The 20,388-nt window shown below is 40.8% G+C and overlaps 1 protein-coding gene across 14 annotated transcripts in view; it reads right to left on the bottom strand.

The window, feature by feature from the left end:
* Window positions 1-20,388, bottom strand: part of PPA2 (inorganic pyrophosphatase 2) — a 113,786-nt gene that overhangs the window by 71,075 nt on the left and 22,323 nt on the right. For 12 of the 14 annotated variants that reach the window (XR_011970159.1, XM_072623066.1, XM_072623067.1 and 9 more), the window contains 3 exons: window positions 19,636-19,689; window positions 17,687-17,806; window positions 9,022-9,108 (listed from right to left, as the gene is read on the bottom strand). Coding sequence is in view for 13 of the 14 variants with exons in the window: in XM_072623066.1 (XP_072479167.1) it covers window positions 9,022-9,108; window positions 17,687-17,806; window positions 19,636-19,689 (261 nt within the window). In the remaining variant the exon portion in view is untranslated. The remainder of the gene's footprint in view (window positions 1-9,021; window positions 9,109-17,686; window positions 17,807-19,635; window positions 19,690-20,388) is intronic. The other 2 variants (XM_072623070.1, XM_072623075.1) reach the window with 1 other exon arrangement.

The raw sequence follows: 20,388 nt of genomic DNA, 5'->3' as shown, positions 1-20,388 counted from the left end.
ACATATACAGGTCTGCTACAATCCTTTAGTCCCTCTCAGTTGCTCATAAGTTGTTGAGAAAGTGCCAATCTGTAGTTCTTCACCAAGAGCACATTTAGGTTAGGGTTAGAATCGATTCTAACCCTAAAATGTGCTCTAACCTTTCAATGATGAAATCACATATTTGTTCCACATATTTTCAGACTTTTTTGACATATTGATCAGCTTTATTGATTTTTTTTCTTTTGTTAAAGATAGCATTTATTACATAGGATAGCTCCCTTGGAAGGAGAAGAGGCTAAGGGATATCTGGAGAAATTTTGATGATATAAAAAAAGATAAGAAATTTTTCTTTAAAAAAATATTCCATATGCTTGCCTTCCAAAGGGAAGGGGTGGGGAGGGAGGGAGGTAAAGAAGTTGGAACTCAAAGTTTTAGGAACAACTGTCGAGTAATGTTCTTGCCACTAGGAAATAAGAAATACAGGTAAAGGGGTATAGAAAGTTATCTGGCCCTACAGGACAAAAGAGAAGATGGAGACAAGGGCAGAGAGGGATGATAGAAGAGAGGGCAGATTGGTGATAGGGGCAATTAGAATACTTGGTGTTTGGCGGGGGAGGGGACAAAAGGGGAGAAAATTCGGAACCCAAAATTTTGTTAAAATGAATGTTAAAAGTTAAATAAAAAAAAAATATTCCATCCCCATGAAAAAAATGGTAAAATCCTAAATTGACATTTAAGAATAGTTTGCACAAGCAAAAAATATGTGAAGAGGGAAAGGGTTAATGTGGCTCCATTCATTAATTCCTATACACACTAAGTACCTACTTAACAGCAATACATGTTAATTTTAACATGGTTCATAGGGATAGGAATTAGAACTAGTCTTATTTATTAACATGTACGAATAATTTACAAATGGAAGCGTACAGTGAAATCTCCCAAGTTTATAGATGACACTAATTTCTTCCTGGTGGCAAGGCAGTGACGACTATATTGGTGAGCAAAACAAGAACCAAAGGAGCTTTAGCACAAGCAAGGGTAAGGTAACAGATCTAGCACAGAAAAAATTGAAATTGTGTGTATGGGATGAGTTAACAGGTGTGACCTAGAAATCTCAAAACCTTCAAAGGCTTTTCACTAAAACTTGGACCCAAATGTGATCCTTCAGTCAAGAGACCAATGGAATATTAGGCATCAACAGAAAGGATACAAGGAACAAAAGGAAAATATTATTCTACTCTTATTCAAAATCATGGTTCCATATAAATTATGCCTCACCAGTTAGGGCTGTGTGAAAACTGAATTAGACTGTCTTACGGGTTAGAGAGTTCCTTGACACTGGAAACAGACAAGCACAGACTGGAAGACTATTTTATCAGGGATGCTAAAAGTATGTTTCCTCAAGCTCCATTCCAATAGTAGAATGCACTATTTCTCCAAACTATATCTGGAATTTCAGGTGCCATTTTGGTCACTGCATCTTAAGAAAAACATAAACATGCTCGAAACACTTAAATACTTCAGGACTTCAATACAACAGTACAGATACAGACTCTGTTAAAAATACTCCAATACAGTCAGAATTGGAAGGGACCTCATCTGGGGCAGCTCACCCATTCCACTTTTAGATATCCTGGCTAGGAAGTTTTTCCTTTATTACTGACCCAAAATCTGCCCCTCAGCCCCTTCCAAGCTTTATGCCTAGTTTAGCTCTCTGTAGTCAGGCAAAACAAAGCTGTTTTTTCTTCTACTTAACAGACATTCAGTTACTGAAGATAACTCATATCCCTACTACTATTCATCTCTAATCACTGAGTGAACAGTCTTGCAAACTTCTCCAGGGTAAACACCCTCAGTTCCTTCACTTAATCCTCACACTGCAGGATCTCAATGCCTTTCATCATCCCGGTCACCTTCCTCTGTATCCTCTCCGGGTTACTGACATTTCGACAGATCTTTGATCATGTCCATACCGGTACTTTCTCCAATCAACATTACAAGTCACAATTCTCCTGTCCATTTTTTTTTCATAAATCTTTCACCGGGGATCAACTCTCCATGCTGAAAGCCTCCTCTCAGCCTTGTAACATTTCATGATTACCACTCAGACTGTCCATTAGTTCTTCCTCACTCTTACTATATGACCTGCCCACTTCTTTTTCTAAATATACATTTTCTATCCCTTACTTCATGCATCAGGTGGTGTGAAAGAGTTGACTCAGACTAACTGCGTGACCCCAGAGATATCTTTAACCTTTCAATGTCCCCAGGCAACTCTTTAAAACTATACAATGAAGAGCAGCTACTGAACTGCATTGATAAAAGGATTTTCCTCACTAAGAGTTCTCTACACCAATGAAATCACAGGTACAGATAAAAAAATAAGTAAATAAACTCTTACATGTTACTTCTTGTAAAGTCCTATGTCACCAGCTGTCTCTAGGACATCTGAAATTGGATGTCCCATGGGCATCTCAAATTCAAGTTGTGTAAAATGCAGCTCATTACCTTTTCCCTAAAACCCATCCCTCTTCCAGTCCTCCCTATTTCTGTCAAAGACATCATCTTCCTTTCAGTCATCTGGGTTCACAACCTTGATATCAACTTTATTTCCTCATTTCCACTAATTCTATGTATGTATTCGGTTAAATCACGTTTCTATGTCGATTATCTCTGGCATCTGTCCACTTCTCTCATATACCACCCAAAATCAAATCCTATGAGCTGTCAAGTAGTTAGGAGGAGAACCAAGAGAGTATCAGTACAAAAGCCTGAGAGGAGAGAGCATCCAGAAGAAAACACAGCAAAGTGGTTAAGCCTGAGAAAAAGCCATAAGATTTGCCAATTATTAGGTCTATTAGGTACCATTAGTATCTTCAAAGAAAACAGTTGCAGTTATGTGATGAGGTTAAAAAAAATAAACAGATTGAAGAGGATTTAGAAGAGATTAACCAGAAAGGAAGTAGAAGCTGAGGGCTTTTATGAAGAGTCTGACTGACAAGGGAAGGAGAGATACTGTTACGACAGCTTGTAAGGATATTAGGATCCAGGGGTTTTTAGGATGGGAAAACCTGACCATGTTTGTAGCCCACCAGAAAGGAAGCAACATAGAATAAGAATGAGATCAAAGTAATATCAACTATAATAAGTTCAAGAAATTTGTGTTTGTAGGTGTTGTTTTAATGAAAGGCATATTAACAGAATGGAGGGAGTCACACTTAAGCACCCAGATTGATCACAAACCAATGAAGCTCTAATACAACATCTATAAGCAGTAGCTTCTTTTGCAAGAAATGAAGGTAATGTTCTTCCTGAAAATATTCCCTATTGAGAATTTGTTTATAAATCTAAAAAGAAAGATGAAACTTTATCAATAATAGAAAAAAAAAAGGTAGAGCCTGAGTTAGCCACATAATCAATATTTTACAACAGTTCCAGCCCTACTCAAAAAGGGTCGAGGCCTCCCATGCCCATATCCTAGGACATCAAATAGAAACACTTTAAACTTGCCATTCAAAAATCTAAGCGCTTTAGGCTCCAAACTAATTTTACAGACTCATAGTCCCATATTGCTGTTCATCTTTCATTCTTGGAAGACTGTGGACAACACAAGGCAATGCCTTGACTTTTGAGTGAATTGGACTTAAGTAAGAAGGTCTTCAAAAAGTCATCAGCCTCACCCTCTCCTCCAGAGTCATCAGAATACAGTGGCAAGACAAAAGTCAAGATGATTGGCCATGGCCTAGGATGAAGTGGGCTTTCTAAATTAAGGCCTTTCCCAGGTCTGTTTGTCTGAAGTTACTACCCCCATTCAATGACTCATGGCTATAGCCCCATAATGTACTTGATTACCTGCTCTTTCATGAATGAATGTCTGTATGAAAAAGCATTTATTAAGTGTGCTGAACACTGTTCTAAGTGCTGCTGAGGATACCAATATGAAAGCAGAAAGAGATGCCAGTCTTCAAGAGACTTCCATTCCCTAACAAGGGAGATAAAACATAGCCAAAGGGGGTTATTTTATTGAACAGAGGCCTGGAAGTATGGCAGCAGGCCTGAGGAAGGGGCTGTACGTGATCCTGCCTTCCCAACCCCACCAGCCCAAGATGAGATCTCTCCACCCTCTGAATCAACCAATCAATCAGTAAGCTTTTATTAAGCACCTGTTAATGTAACAGGCACTGTGTGGGCGAAGCTCTGGTGGTGGAGTGCCAAACCAAGCACTTCCTTTCCCTGTAAGGAGCTTCTGTCCATGAACTCAGTCACAGATAAGTAAATACAAGCTATATGCCAATGTGCAATAATGGGGGGAGGGGGAGAGTGTGCTAACAACAAAATTAGTAAAGGCCTCATGAAGGAAGCCATAACTAAACTGATCCTCAACTGCAACAAACAGACTAGGCAGGAAAGCATCTAAGGCAAAGATGGGGAACACAGTCTGGATTCAGTGAAAGGGCCACACGAGGACTGAGAAGGCCACACATGGCCTTCCAAAATCCTCCCCAAAATACTTCAAGGACGGTCTGTTCAAAGGCACCTAACAAGAGATAGTGATTTGCATAGAGGGAACAGCAAAGAAGTCAGTCTAATGACAGCAAGTTAGCTAGGCTGCTGCAGCTCATCGTGCCCAACCGAGCAGGAGTAATGTCAGGGAGCCTGGGAAGAAAGAACTGGAGGCAGTCAAACTGCACAAAGCTTTACAAGCCAAACAGAGGCGTTGGCATATGATCCAAAAGGCAATGAGGAACCACCAAAGCTTCCTAAGCAAGGGAGCAACATGGCCAGCCTGGCATGCTAGGAAACAGCTTAAGGCAACAGCTATGCGGAGGGTAATTTGGAGAGGGAAGAGACTGGATTCAGGGAAACCAATGAGGAGGCTCTGAAATAGTCCAGGTGAGAGATGATGCGGGCCTGCACTAGGGTCATTGTGGTGGGAGTAGAAAGAAGGAAAAACATACAAAAATGTTTTAAGGAGGCAGAATCAACAGCAAGGTGGAGCAAGGGATAGAGCACTAAACCAGGGCATCAGGAAGACCTGTGCTCAAATCTAGCACCTGTGAGCTGTGCGTCCCTGTGCAAGTCATTTAATCTTGGTCTGCCTCAATTTCCTCAACTGTAAAATGAGGATCCTAAGAGCACCTACCTCTCAGGATCATTGTGAGGATCAACTGAGAGAACATTCATAAAGGGCTTACGAGGCACAGTGCCTGACACGTAGGAGGGGCTTCATAAACACTAATTTACTTGCAGCCTGCCAGCCCTGGCAACCCACTGGATGTGCAGCATGAATGAGAGGGAAGGGTCCAGGTGACTCCTGAATACCCACAGAGCAGTTTGTATTGCTTTTACAATACTTATCTTCTTAATCACAATACAGTTCTTTGTACAGCTGTCTAGTAAGACATCTTACTCATCTCTGGAGTCCAAGAAAGGTCTTTACAGGGCACCCCAGGCAGATGGTATTCAACAGTTGTAGAGTAAATATAGTGGGTTCATTATATCAACCTTATCTAAATAGTCTAATTTTATTCAATTTTTTTTAATTTAAATTCAATTTTAAAATTAGTTATTTTGTGTTTCTCTAGGAGTTAAAATAATTACACACATCTATTGTACATAAAAATATTCAGTTTACCTAAGCTTATTGTTTTAGATAAATAAAACAATTTAAATATGCTTTCTAGATAATTACAGTTTTCCTTAATACAACAAAACATATCCCAAATATTCATAATTAACTTGTTAAACTGGAACCACATCCCTCTCCAAGTATATGACTGAATTTGCTTTGGTAAATAAAATAACTAAATCAGAATTAAGTTCTCTCATATAATGACAGAATAATTCCTTTAGAAAATATACTGACATTTTCAAAAATCAAATCTATATCTGAATCTTAATTTGGGCATATATATATATATTTATGTACAACATAGCAACATAATATTCATGGGAAAATGACTGATTAAATTGATTTTTCCTGACAAGTAACTGGAACTAAGGATTGCTGATTCAGGCAAAGCAGGACAAATTCTAAAAATGAGGGTTTGCATCTGGAATGATAAGAGCAGAGAAAAGATACAACTGAGATCCAGCTATAATAGCCTCGGGCAGCTGGGGGACGCAGTGAACAAAGTGCTGGCCCTGGAGCCTGGGAGACTCATCTTCCTGAGTTCAGATCTGGCCTCAGTCACTTACTAGCTGGGTGACCCTGGGTAAGTCACTTAACCCTGTTTGCCTCCATTTCCTCATCTGTAAAATGAGCTAGAGAAGGAAATGGTAAATCACTCCAGCATCTTTGCCAAGAAAACCCCAAATGGGGTCACAAAGAGTCAGACATGACTGAACAACAACTTAGCAGTCTATTGGCTACTCCTCAAAAGTGACACCCTAGCTCCTGTCTCTTGCTTTTGAACTGGCTGTCCCCTCATGCCTAGAAAGCTCTGATTCCTTCAACTTTCAGCTCAAAACTACATATTTTCAGGACTGGCATCCTATTATCAAATCCAGCGTTTGACTCTTCATGACTCCATTTAGTTTTTGTTGTTGTCTGTTTGTTTTGGTTTGTTTTGGCAGAGACACTGGAGTGGTTTGCCATTTCCTTCTCCAGCTTATTTTACAGATGAGGAAACTGAGGCAAACAGGGTTATGTGACTTGCCCAGGGTCACACAACTAAGTAAGTGTCTGAGGCCAGATCTGAACTGGCACCTGGCTGACTCCAGGCCTGGCACTCTTATCTACTGTACCACCTAAATGCCCTTTATATTCCAAGGTCTCACTTACTGCAAATGTAAACACTGCAGTTTTATTAGTAACTTGTCAGTGTAAAAGAAAGCATTTATTAAGCAATTACTGCATACTTGTCACTGTGCCAAGTTCTACGTGGAATACAAGAGTTTGAAGGTACGGTTCTTTTCCTCAAGGAACTCACAATCGAATTATGTCTGTTAGATTAGAAATAACTTAAGTTTGAAAGAATTTGATTAAAAAAAATTATTCCCTATATAATCAATTAAGGTAAAAGTTTCATATAGAACATTTTCTTAGAACCAAGGGCACCTAAACTTTGTTGATATTGAGTATTATTATGTCAAGTTAATTTACCAAGTGTTTAAATTTCACAGGATAACTCTTCTAGGTTATGAAATATCACTAAACTAGAATCCAACTCAGACTGCAATTAGTAAGGATTTAATATTAACAAAATACTAATGATTCTTAAAATGCTTCCAAAGATCCATGATTTTATCTTAGTAAACAGCACAAAGGAGTTGCTATGGCCAAAACCAGCTCATCACTGAGTGGCAAACCATCTACCTCTCCCAATTTAGTTAAGAGAGGCCAGGACTTGAATTGTTTCCAACTTACACTTGACTGGCACAGCCTTCAAGAATCCCCCATGCCACAATGAGGCACTGAAGGAGGATTTTAATGGTTTCACAATATGGACCCAGGATTTCATCAGTACAGGGCCTTCCCTAGTGAAGAAATTCCCTATTCCAGTGTGGATCAGCAACGATTCTGCAATCTACAATCTTAGGGACATTCCTGAATAATATTACTCCAATAGTACAAACATTTGTTGTTGTTGTTCAGTTGTGTCCAACTCTCTGTAACACCATGGACCACCCTATCCATGGAGTTTTCTTGGCAAAGATACTGGAGTAATTTGCCATTTTCTTTTCCAGTGGACTAAGGCAAACAGAGTGTCAAGTAACCTGTTCAGGATCACAGAGATGGTAAGTTCTGAGGCCAAATTTGAATTCAGATCTTCCTGATTCCAGGCCTAGAGCTCTATCCACTCTGCCATCTGGCTGCCTCAGCACAGAAATAGCATTAATGAAAACAATTGGTTCCCTTGTGATATTGTCTCTTCACATGATCCCTTCCCAAAGGTCTGACCTAACTTACTAACTTGCAATGACCCTGATGAAGGAGCCCAAAGAATCAAAAAATCACGTCTAGACTCAGTAGTTCAAGGCATATTTAATTAGTCACTCACTTAAGTGCTAACTATATGCTAGTCATATAGTCTCTAGCCACTCTAGGCCCTGGAATGGAATTGGGATGGGGTGGGTCAGGAAAAGGAATGGAGAGGAGAGGGAAATAGAAGGGAATCTGGCCTGTGATACAAAGAATGAAACTATTCCTATTCCCAATGAGATTCCCATCAGTTGAACTGCATTTATTTATCCTTTCTTAGCTCTCCAGTCTTAAAGGCACTTTATAATGTGACCAGGAGCCATAGAGACTCACTAGCTCACTGGGAAATGGAGGCCTTCAGCCTAATTTAGCTTTCATGACCATTAACATTTGTCCGTATGTCTGGTAACGAGTGTTGAGATCAGAGAACTGCAGTAGCTCAAGGATTCTAGACCTTGCGTGCAGAAAGTTGAGACATTTAAGTTGCTAATAGGCCCCCAAACTCTACCTCATATAAAACCTCACTGTCATGTAGTGAGGCATTCAAAGGAGGAAAGTTGTGGATGCTGCAATGTGATAACAGTGCCCTCAGGACCGGCAAAAGATAAGCTACCTCACTTATTCACAGGCTACACTGAGAGAATATTAAATCACTTAGAGATCAGAACTAAAAAAGTGATTTGATTTCAGTGAGTTACTTCTTCCTGGTTTCCAAAACCAAATGAAGAAAGCACTGGGCTGCTCCACATGACACCCCATACTACATTCAATCAGCACAGTGCATCAGTACTGGGGTGTGGTGGGAGTAGGTACTGCATGCTCTAGCTCTTGGTCCTGCTTGGTGGTGGCACTGGGGAGGTACCTCACTTGGTCATCCTGAAGAGTTGCCTGGGGCTTGGAGAGGTCAAAATGACTTAGCCAGCATCACCCAGCGAACAGGTGTCAGAGACAGGACTGCAAGGCTTTGTTTCTTACTAGCTGAAATGTAATACCGTAAACCTGTCTAACTGACTTCCAAGTGGGCATCCCAAAGCTTCCTCCCCTTACAATCACCCTTCCTCTCAATCCCTTGCAAGGAGAGCAAATAGCAGAAGAATCCTCCAATGAGAACGAACCTTGGAACCTATTTCACAAACATCGATGGGATCGTTATCGCCGCAGCAGTTGGTGGTACTGTCTTTGTGCAGAGGATCTTCCCAAGTCTAAGGAATGGAAACAGAAATGTAAGTTAATGACCAAACGCCAACTACAACAACGTTCTCCCTCTGCCCTGTAACCATGAAGTTTACAGGTGCCCTCAATGCGAATGCAAAGATTCTCCTCTGCTGAGGATTCACAGAGACTCTAGGCCAATGTACCAGCACATCCGTAACTCTTACTACAATTGAAGCAGATTTTACAATATTTCCTCCTCCAGACGTCCATTTGTCTGTATAATCACATCTGGAAGTGGGTGGTGTTCCCAGACACACACGTTTCTTCGAGCTTAGTCAGCGTCTAAACTTACATTCTCATTTCCAGTTCCCATACTGTGTGCCCCTGTCCTCCTCTGCCAGCCAGAATTTGGACTTTAATCAGTCCCTGAATAGCAATAACAGCTGAGCTGGCACTTTATCTGAGTTGAGGGGGGGTAGGGTTGGAGGGGAACAAACTTCTGCTATTTAAATATCTTTTACCACAAGAAACCCAGTCTTTCCTTGAGTAAAACGAACTAAATAAAAGCAAGACTGCGTCTATATTTTGTTCCCCATTTTATTCCATTCATAGAAATCTTTCCTCTCTGCCCCCATATCTGCTAGAGGTTTTCACACACATCCTCTATAGACTATTCCTGAATTCTCTGGTTCATCTAAAAATTGAGAAAAGATTGCATCCTGTTGGCCTCCAAAATCTACGTGTGTGTATACGTTTTCACCTTTTTGTGCTCTAGACCGGAGGTCTCAAACACGCAGTCTACAACATGCCCTGCGGCCTGAAGGAGACTAAAATGTAAGTGGGAAACATGTAACAAAATAAAAAGAAAAAGAGCATAACTAATGTTAATATGTGGTTTTCTAACTCCACAGACTGCCCTGCAGGGATCCCTCCACATGGTCCAGTGCTCCCCTTCCCTTCCTCTTTGTGTCTGGCCCTCTTCCCTAGGCAACTGCAGCAAGAGGTTAAAGAAAAGGGGCTACCCTACGTTGTAAGAGGAAGCTTCCTCCCCTAGCACTCAACGACATCACAGGTCATCATCAGTAACAATAATTACACTGTCTTTTTCATTTTAACTGCCAGAAGACAGGGACGTGCACAGATTCAAAGCCAGAAGGAGCCTTACGGATTTTAGAGATAAGAAACAGGAAGTGCTGGTGCCAGAAATTTAAAACCAGGCTCTCTAACTCCAATTCCAGTACCCTTTTCATTTATCAAGCCTATTTAAAATTTAGGCTTACATATATGTCACTGTCCCCTCCTTTGGGACTGATAACAGATTCACAGAATTTTAGAAGTGGAAGGCACTTTAGAGTTGGTATCCAGTAAGCACCCCTGGGTTTTGTTTTTCAGATGAAGACCCAGGGAAATCAAATTACTTGCCCAGATCATACAGCTGGTTGTAGTCATTATACTTTACACATTACACAACCATATACATGAATACTACACATCCACACACACAGAATTTCTACCTATTCAAATGGTTTTCCTTCTTACTTTCTACAGTCTACTGTGGAACAAAATGGACCCAACCAACCAATCAAAACAAAATCAGCCAATCAATTCCAATGACCTATATTCACATACTCAATTTTCGCTACCCACTCAATTCACACCATTCATCTCAAAGTCCTTTATCTAATCTCATAATCTCAAGCAATATCTTCCTTTAGAAAGTCTAATCGTTTCCGAATGCAGTATTCTCCAAATGACCTTGGGTAACTGACATAACCTCAAAGTGAAGAGTTGAACCAGACGACCTCTGAGATCTCTTCAAGCTCTCTCTACAGCCATGATCTTTCTCTGTCCGTTGTTCCTTCCTCTTTGTTTTGTTCATTTTTCAATGACCAAGGTGAAAACATAAAAATCTTACAAGCTGAAAGGACCAGAAGATTACTCTAATCCAACATCCCAGCCAAAGGAAAAATTTCCTCTACAATTTCCCTGAAAGATGACATACAAACTCAGGTTGAACACTTTCAATGGAGAGTGCACTCCTTCATGTTCCACTGCTGAATAGTTGTAATTGTTATAAAATGTCTTCCTTAGCTTGCACTGAAATCTACTTTACTTCCCTTTCTCTCACCAGCCCTAACTTTTTACTTTTATCGTAACTGTCAATGTTGTGCCTTTTCTTTAGTGATGTTCAGATAAAACAGATTGGGAGACCAATATGTTCAATTTTGGAGTATTGAAAGCAGCCTTTTTGCTGCTGAGCTACTAATTCTTTTTTGCAAACTGACATACTGGATAGACACTAAGCTTGGAGTCTGGAGGACATGGGTTTAAATTACATCTTATATGCTTCCTTGGCTGTGTGACCCTAAGCAACTCATATCACCTCACTGTGCCTAAGTTTCCTCATCTGTCAAATGAAAGGGTTGTCTCCCTGGCCTCTGAGTTCCCTTTCTGATTCTGTGATGCTCTCTCTATTCTGAATTTCTGCCTTTTGTCAACACCTTAGAATGTAATTATGGAAAGAAAAGTGACCTAGCAGTCAGGAGACCTGAGTTCTAGTCAAAGTCTAGTTGCACTGGACTTTGTTTTGAGTGAGGGAGGCTGTGCAGGTCATCAGCCTCACTTCTCCTCCAGAGCCATCTGAATCCAGTGACCAGATGTTCATCAGGATGACTGGAGATGACCCACGAGGAAGCAGTTGGGGCTAAGTGACTGGTCCAAGGTCACCCAGCTGGTAAGTGTCATTTAGTCACTAATCAGGTGCACGGCCCTGGGCAGCTCTCTCAAATTCTTGAATCTTCAGTTTCTCTGCACCAAATGAGGGGACAGAATTCGATGACCTCTAAGGTGTAAGGTGCCTCAGTCTCCGGGGCAGGGAGAAAAGAATCAAAAGCTTTGCGAGAGCGCCCTCTGGTGGAAAATAAGGGCAGACCAGGTCCTCCAAAGCAGGCCTGACCAGCCACCACAGGCTGAGTACAAAGTCTGGTAGGCTTTGCAAGGCTGTCCAGATAAAGCCACCTTCCTACTACTCCTCAGATTCCAGTTTCCTGCCCAACACCTAATCTATATCTCTAATCTAAGTTTCTAAGGTGACGGCAGCAGCAACTTCATGGGATCATAGATTGAGAGCTAGAAGGGATGCCAAAGGCTCTAACAAGCTTAACCTCATTTTACAGATGAGGGAACTGAGGCCCAGGGAGCTCCCCAAGGTCACACAGGCAACAGAGAGCTGAGCCAAGATTTGAATCCAGGATCCTGAGAACCATACTGCCTTTCCTGGTCTTCTGTTAGGAGCATCACTCTCTTCCAGTATCCCCCACACTGAGGGCTGTTAACTTAGTTCTAAGTAAATGTCTGGTGTCTGCCTTCTCTTCAGTATCAACCTGCTCCTTCTCATGTTCATTTAGTGACAAACGTTACCCTTTGTCCTTTACGTCTCTGTCCATAATGTTGCTTTCTAACCTACTTCTCCCTTCAACCCGAGAAGCCTTTGGCTCTTCATGGAAAAAACACTACATTCATTCAAGAGGAAATACTAGGATTCTCAGCATCAATCAAGCAAAACGATCGTGTGGATTAAAACAGTATTGCCCTTAAACAACAGATATCTGAAGTCATCCTTGGGTATCATGTCATCATCTAGATGCAAGTGGGGGGTGGGCTGTCACCACTTAGTGATTTGAAGCACTCACGTGGAGAAGTACAATTGGAAGATAATTAGTTACATGGAGCTAATTTTAGTACCTCGGGGAAAACCAAGGATGATTTTTGGCTAATTCGAGCTACAACTTTGGGGAGATACAACTATTTCAGCAAGAAAGGCTATTACTTCTAAAGGTCTAAAGGGCTGAGAGTTTGGGATAATGACAGCACACCAGTGAATCACAAGTTAAGTGGAGAGACAGCCACTTAAGCAGCATTTTGCTGCTTGAGCGTTCTGCTAAGCATGGTTGGCTCGGTAACTGCTCTGTACAAATTTCCTTCCATTATGAGCCAAATCATAGGAGAAGAGCGAAATCCCACACCAGGTAGAACATAAGCAAGACAGATGAATACAAAATGTTACCTGAGTAACAAATGCATCGAGCAAGGAGAAAGGCTACCTGGCTTACTCCAGGGGCTGCCTCCAATTAATAATGATAATGAAACTCATGGAGTGCTCTAAGGTTCACAAAGTGCTTTCTTGGGGTTATCTCATTTAAAAGTCTCGCTCATCATTAAGCTATGCTGTTCTTGGAGGCAGCAACGTGTGCCCTATGGAAGGCAGGCTGGGGAAGAAGAGGAAATGTATGCATATTCTAGAAGGTCACTTATCTTACATGTTGTATTTGGTAAATACTTATATGAGATTCTACCTAGAGCAGACATTTTTCCTGCAAATTAAAAATAAGAAGGATGGAGTATTTAGGACTGGAAAAGACTCAAAACATCCTTTAAGCCAAGAACCAAAGGATTCCTAGTAATCAGTGAAAGGAGGTAGGATCACTGTCACGAAGAAAACCTTTCTCAGAATATCCTATGCTAATAAAATGAGACCCATTTCAATTTCCCCAATACTGAGAGTTTGGGACTGCCTCCAAGCACAGGGAGGTGCCTCAAAGGTTCCCACCACATTGCTGTTTCCGGTTCTTAACAGGTTTCACTGTTCGTATTAGTAGAATGCTGAGACTAGCTTATCATGGCAAGCTCCTCTTCTCAGTGTACCAAAAGCTGGATTTAAATAATTGACACTTAGGTAACACTCTATGGTTACACTGAACTTCGTACACATTTGCTCATTTCTTCCCCATGCAGTAGTGGGAAGAAGGGGGCCATTATTATACAAATATGGTAGTGCAGAGTAGAGGGCTCAAGCCCTATCTCTGACAGAGAAACAAACCCCTTCATGTCTCAGTGCTGTAAGGAACTCCTGAAGACTATGAGGAAGCGAGATGGCTCAGTGGATAGAGAGCTCAGTCTGGAATCAGGAAGACCTGGGTTCAAAAGTGACCTCAAATGCTTCTCGCTGTGTGACCCTGGCCAAGTCACTTAACCTCTGTTTACCTTAATCCACTGGGAAAGGAAATGGCAAAGCAGTCCGGTACCTTTGCCGAGAAAACCCCATGGCCAATACTGGTGTGTTCTAGTCCACAGACTCATGAGGAGTCAGACATGGGTGAACAACATGACTCTGACCTGGAGCAATGGTAGAGGAATGTCTTCACCCTACACCATTAAAAATCACAGGGCCAGGCCATAGCCCTACCCTTTGCAAATGACAAAACAGAGGTTCAAAGGAGTTAGGATTAGCCTAAAGACATGCAGTGGCATAATGGGGCCCAATCACCTTGAGAATATTGTGTCCATGTGACAAGGCATCAGCTGCACAGGGCAAGGAGAGAACACCAAAGTCTTGCAGACTTATCCAATGGATCTCCTCCCTTCAAGTCTCCCCCCACTGCAGTCCATCCTCTACTCAGTTACCCAAGGGATGTGTCAGGTCACCCTCCCCTCCTCATTCAATAAACTCTAGCAGTTCCCTAGGATCTCCAGGATCAAACAGAAAATCCCATGTTTGGCTTTTCAAACCCTTCAAAATCTGGCCCCTTCCTACCTTTCAAGTCTTCTCGTACCTTGTCACCATCTATAGATTTGGTGAGTCGGTGACACTGGGCTCCTTGCTGTCTCTCTCACAAGAAAATTCATCTCCCAATTCCATGCATTTTCACTGGATGCCCCTGAGCCTTGGACTGCTTTCCCTTCCTATCTCCACCTCTTGTTTTTCCTGGTTTCCTTCAAGCCTCAACTAAAATGCTACCTTCTACAAAAAGCCTTTCCCAGTCCAGCCGCACTGGGCTTCCTGTCACCCGGGCACACCCTGCACCCTTCTGTCTCCACCCAGGCTATGCCCATGCCTTCAAAGCCCACCCTGCCTCTAAAGCTGTCCTTATCACTTAAAACCCAACCCAAATGTCACCATTTCCTCCCCAAGGCCTCCCTGATGTCCTTTCTCCTCCAGCCTCCAAGGCGCTTTGTTGGACAGCTCTCTGACACACAATATTGGTAAGTGCCTTGTAGCTATCTGTGTTCTCACCCTATGCCCGTCCTCCCAGGGAAGCTTGAGGAGCCCAAAAGCCTTACCTTATGTACTGTGTGTATCCCCCCAGAGCCAGGCAGAGTGCTTTGCATACATCAAGAACTTAATAAAAGTTTGTATTTCCATATAAGAGCAGCACTGTATAGAGAACAGCACTTGTTTGGAGAGAGAAAGTCTGGGCTCTGTAACTACATTATCTGTGAGACCCTGAGCAAATAATTTAATCTCCCTGAGCTCTAGTTTGCTCATCTATAAAATGGGACCAATAACATTCAAGCTACCAACTCTGTAGGTCTACTACTCTATGGAAACTGTTTTACAAATTCTATAAATCTGAATTATTATTCTTCATGAATGAAGTATAACTCAGGGATTCCCCGTACTGATTTCAGACAAGGCTGAAAGAGAAGCTGCCATAATCACCTCCACGTATCCTTGAAAACTGAGCTCCTTCACTTTAAGCAACTCTGCAAAATCACTTACTATATGAAATACAAATATGAGCCCCAAAGCCAACTCACTGGCTTTGAACTCAGGGTAGAATCAGTAATGCAGTGGGAAAAGGTTCATGTGCCACCTCCTAACACTTTCTACCTGTGACTTCCAACAAGTTACTTCATCTCACTGGGTCTCAGTTTCCTCAACTGCAAAAGGAGTAAATTGAACAACATGATCTCTAAGGTCTTTCCAGCCCTAAAACCTAGGATATTCCCAGCCAAAGCAACTCTTTTACATTTGATACTCAAATGCTAGTACTAGAAATAACCCAGGAAAAAGCAATACATCTCAAACTATGAGACACTGACACCTAGAATTCCAGAAGAATCAAATGGAAAACATTATAATACTAGGCAACTTAGCATGTATATTTCCAGGGGGGAAAAATTTCATCACCTAATTAAACTAACAGGAACAAGGGGCTAGGCTTGTTATGTCCTTGGTAAAGCGAACTCCCAAATGAGGAAAAACCATTTACCAATGTAAGTCAGCCTTCTAAGTAACTTACAATTTAGGAGAACTGCTGGAGCCCTGAGAAGGTAAGGGTCTGCTCAGTGGCATTCAATCAGGATGAGTAAAAAAATGGGACTTGAACTCAGGTCTTCCTGGTTCCTTTATCAATCAGCTCTCTATCTACTACTGCTGTGTCTCAATTAAATTTAGTATGTCAGATCAAAGAGTTTCAAATGCAAATGTTTCCACAGGAGAATATCTAATTGACAGGATTTAAAGAACTAAGCTGCCTGAGTTCCTTTATCAACCCCTTCCTTTGCACATTCTTCTCCTCCTATACAGTGTTCTGGCCCATCTCTGTGATCAAGGCTGCCCCCGTCAGCCTTTCACAGCCCCCTTTACTTATTCACAGGTCCACCGGTCTGCATTGGCAGACTACAGGGCTGACAGAGAAACCTGCTATTTCCATGACTTCAATAGGAATTCTAATTCCTTTCAGCACACCATTTTAACCCAGAATGTAACCATGTGGGTGGTCTGCCTGCATCAAAGACAGCCTGGCCCTTCAGAAAATGGTTTTCTCTTTTCTTTCCTGGTCAATGTTTATTCTACATGGGCAGCTGGTCTTAAGGGCTGGATAAGGCCACGCCCTATTAGGAGGTATCTGCTAAACAGCATCTTGGAATTTTATACAGAACTTCAAAAAAAACAAAACAAAACTCAATGACAACAAACAAAAACTCCCAACTCCAGACAGATGGGGGTTCCAATGGCCTGCATAAACACAGAGGCAGATGTTTCTGGGTCCAGTAGGGCTCAGCTCAGTACACTTTCATTTTGATTCATTCTGGAGCTCTGGAAGGAGTCGCCTCCTCCCTGGAGGGGAGCAGCATGAAAGGGAAGGAAGGGGGTATAAGAGACAAGAAAAGAAGCAGGGAGAGGGAAAAAGACAGATGCTGCTTTCCCATTCCTCACAATGCTACCTCAGTGCTCATTTCCCTCCTTTTCACTGTTCTCCACTTAAAGATTATAAACACCTAACATGGAGCAGTCCAAGTCAATAAGCTTACTAAGCTAATTCATAATGAGGTCAGGGAAAGAAAAAATCAGTTGAGAAGAAAACACACCACTCTCTGTTAAAGATGTAAAAAGACTCTTTTACATAAATATATTGCATGTTTCACATTCAAAGGGAAGACTGTAAATACAATTTGGCTTAAACACTTTTGACTAACATGGTAGAGTCATGTCCAAAAGGGGGAAACATATATGTGTATATGTATGAATGTATGTATATATATATATATGTATATGAAACATGTATGTATGTATGTATGTGTGTGTGTGTATATACGTATATGAAATACCAAGTTGGAGGTTTCCTAAATGTTTAACTCCATGAAACTGTTTGTGGAAATACACATGATTCAGAACAAAATTTATTGATATAATAAAACTTTGCATTAAAAAAATCAAATTTACAAATCTCTCAAACAGACATATCCTTACAGCTGATTTAAATTCATGCAGTGCACAGGATTTATAAGGCAATTTACTCAGAAGACAGAAAAGTTTCGCCATTATAACAAAAATGTTACCTGAGGGAGGGCACCATAATTCCATATATAACCCTTGTGAGGGAAGATATTTGCCACATAACGTAGCTTGCCTTTCTTTATATCTTGTTTAATGGGATTCAATGGCTCCTTGGTGGCAATCTAAAGAGATCATAGGAAAAAAAAGGAAAAAAAGTCAAATGAACAGCAATTAATCCTCTATCCAACTGGCTGAAAAGTTCTTTAAAAGTCTGCTATTTTCAGACTGCCAAAATTCATGTCATATGCTAAAAAAAAAAAAAAAATCAAGACTTCTCATACTGCTAATTTACAAGCTAATCTTCATAGGCTTGAAAAAATGTCTGGAAAAGAAAAAGTCGAGATTTTACAAGCCTATCCATCTCAACACTCCGACAAGTAGGAAGGCTGGGATGATCAACAGATTCAGATTCATCAGTTTACTTTTTCTGCTGCTCATCTTAAGTTTTGTGAAGTCAATCTTATGATAAAATTAATTGTGAGGTCACGGGTCAGCGGACTGGCTCAAAGTCACATTTCTACTAAGCTTCACTAAAATAGTCTCAAATTATTCAAAGGGAAAAAAATGCCCATGATACCATGTCAGTAAAAGTAAGCATTAGCATGTCTGATGAAGAAAATCTTTTACATTGGGTGAAGCTTCAGATTTTGGGGTCTTGTCACTTCTTTTACTAGGCAAGCGGAAAAAACACTGTGAAACAGTGTATAAAGAGAGGAATAACCTAGTGCTTATCATTATTATTATTAAAAACTCTAATAAAGACTGATCATTACAAACAGGTGCAGGAGGTGCTCACAACTTTCCACACATTTTGAGAAAGAGACTTACCAAAAAACAAAATCCCTAATTTAAAAGCTAGAATTAACATTAATACTACCACTAAGGTAGTAGCAGAAATACTTTGGATAACTCAACAAAAACCGTTGCTACTTTGCTCTGCAAGTGGTCTTGCTGAAGACTTCATGAAGAGAATGAAGGGAGGCTCTGGGGGGGCCTTGGTCTGAACAACTCCTAGCCTCACTTCTTGTGAAAAAGATGCAAAATGACTAATCAGCAGAAGAGCAGATGTTCTTAGATAGTCATCGTAAATCAAGCCTTACTCTGGAAAACTATCACTCCTGCATGAGAAAAATCTAAAGGGAGAATGAAGTCCTTGGAAACCAAAACTGGCATCACTGCCAAAGAAATAGGTTTCAGGGCAGTCACTGAACTAAATATAACTCAGTGACCACTCAGGGCACCCTTGAAAACAGCATTTGCCATTTCCCAAGGTGGAGGGGAGGATGGGGGGAGAGAAGGGTCAGTTCAATTCTCAGATACTGAGAGGTCATTCACTATGCAGAATTAAGTTAATAGATTTACACTGAAAAAAAAAAAGCTAAGGACTAGTGCAACTGCACTCATTTGACATCTAAACTGTAAACTTTTTTTTAATGGCTCGTGGGGCCAGTTTCAGAGTCTGGAGGATATGGCTTGAGATTCTGCCTCTGGAAAATATTAGTTGTGTGACTTCAGGTAAGTCATTCTCAGTGCCTTCAGTGATACTTTAAGAATATGAATTTCAAAGGGTTACAGATCGAATCTTCACACTGGAAGTTCTCTACCCTGATGACATCAGAGATCATAGGCTCACACATGAAAAGCTGAAAGAGCCCTCAAAGGCCATTTAGCCCAACCCCCTCATTTTACAAATAGGGAAACTGAGGTCCAGGGAGGTTAAGTAACTAGCCCGAGATCACATTGTTCAGATCAAAAGAAAAAAATTTTTTAACTAAATGGAAAATAAATTCAACAAGGTTCTTAAATTATAATATTCTTCCTCATTAAAAAACAAATTGTCAACAACATTGAATTTTGTGAGAAGTTGCTTAACTAAAAGACCACGTTTTAGATGCTTAATAATGAAGTTATAACTCCCCTGGATATGAATAGGACATATTCAATCACATACCTCCATTTTGGCATTTGTCCAACGAGGTACTTCTACGACCATATTAAACACTGCCTGCGATGATAATAATAAAGGAATTTAAAGCATATCTATTCATAATTTATGTGCTTCAAAACATGCTTCAGTTCTTTTATTCCTATGAACATCAACTAACCTCATCTAAGAAAAATTCTTACTTAAACAATGAGTTTCTTATTCCAAAGTCTTCAATTTTCTAAAAACTGAGAGAAAATAGTGTCTAAAATAATACAACTACATTTTCAAATTTTCCATGTCATGACCACAATGGAAATCCATGTCAGAGGGCCTTGAGTCAAACTGTAGATCTGCCACTTACTACCTGTGTGACCCTGAAAAAGTCACTTACATTCTCTGAGTCTCATTTCTTCATCTGTCAAATGAGGAGGCCAGGCTAGATGCCCTTAAAGGCCCATTCTGGCTCTAAATCTAAGCTCTGAGCTAGAAGGGACCTAAGAGATTATTTTACTCAACCCTCTCATTTGAAAGATAAGGTAAAATGAGGTAGAGAGATGAAATTACCTGTTTTTGTTTGTTGTCAATGAGTATTTCCTTTTTTAAGTTTTATATGAAATTCCAAGATGCTATGTAGCAGATATCTGAAAATGGGGGCACAGCCTTATCCAGGGCTTAAGACCATGTGGAATAGACATTGACAAGAAAATAAAGGAGAAAACAAAGTCACATGACTATGAAGTGGTAAAGCCAGCACCTGAACTTTGATCTTTCCTCTCC

The sequence above is a fragment of the Notamacropus eugenii genome, chromosome 7, assembly GCF_028372415.1.
Source record: "Notamacropus eugenii isolate mMacEug1 chromosome 7, mMacEug1.pri_v2, whole genome shotgun sequence".
NCBI lineage: Eukaryota > Metazoa > Chordata > Mammalia > Diprotodontia > Macropodidae > Notamacropus > Notamacropus eugenii.
This window is presented reverse-complemented; position numbering and strand designations above follow the sequence as displayed.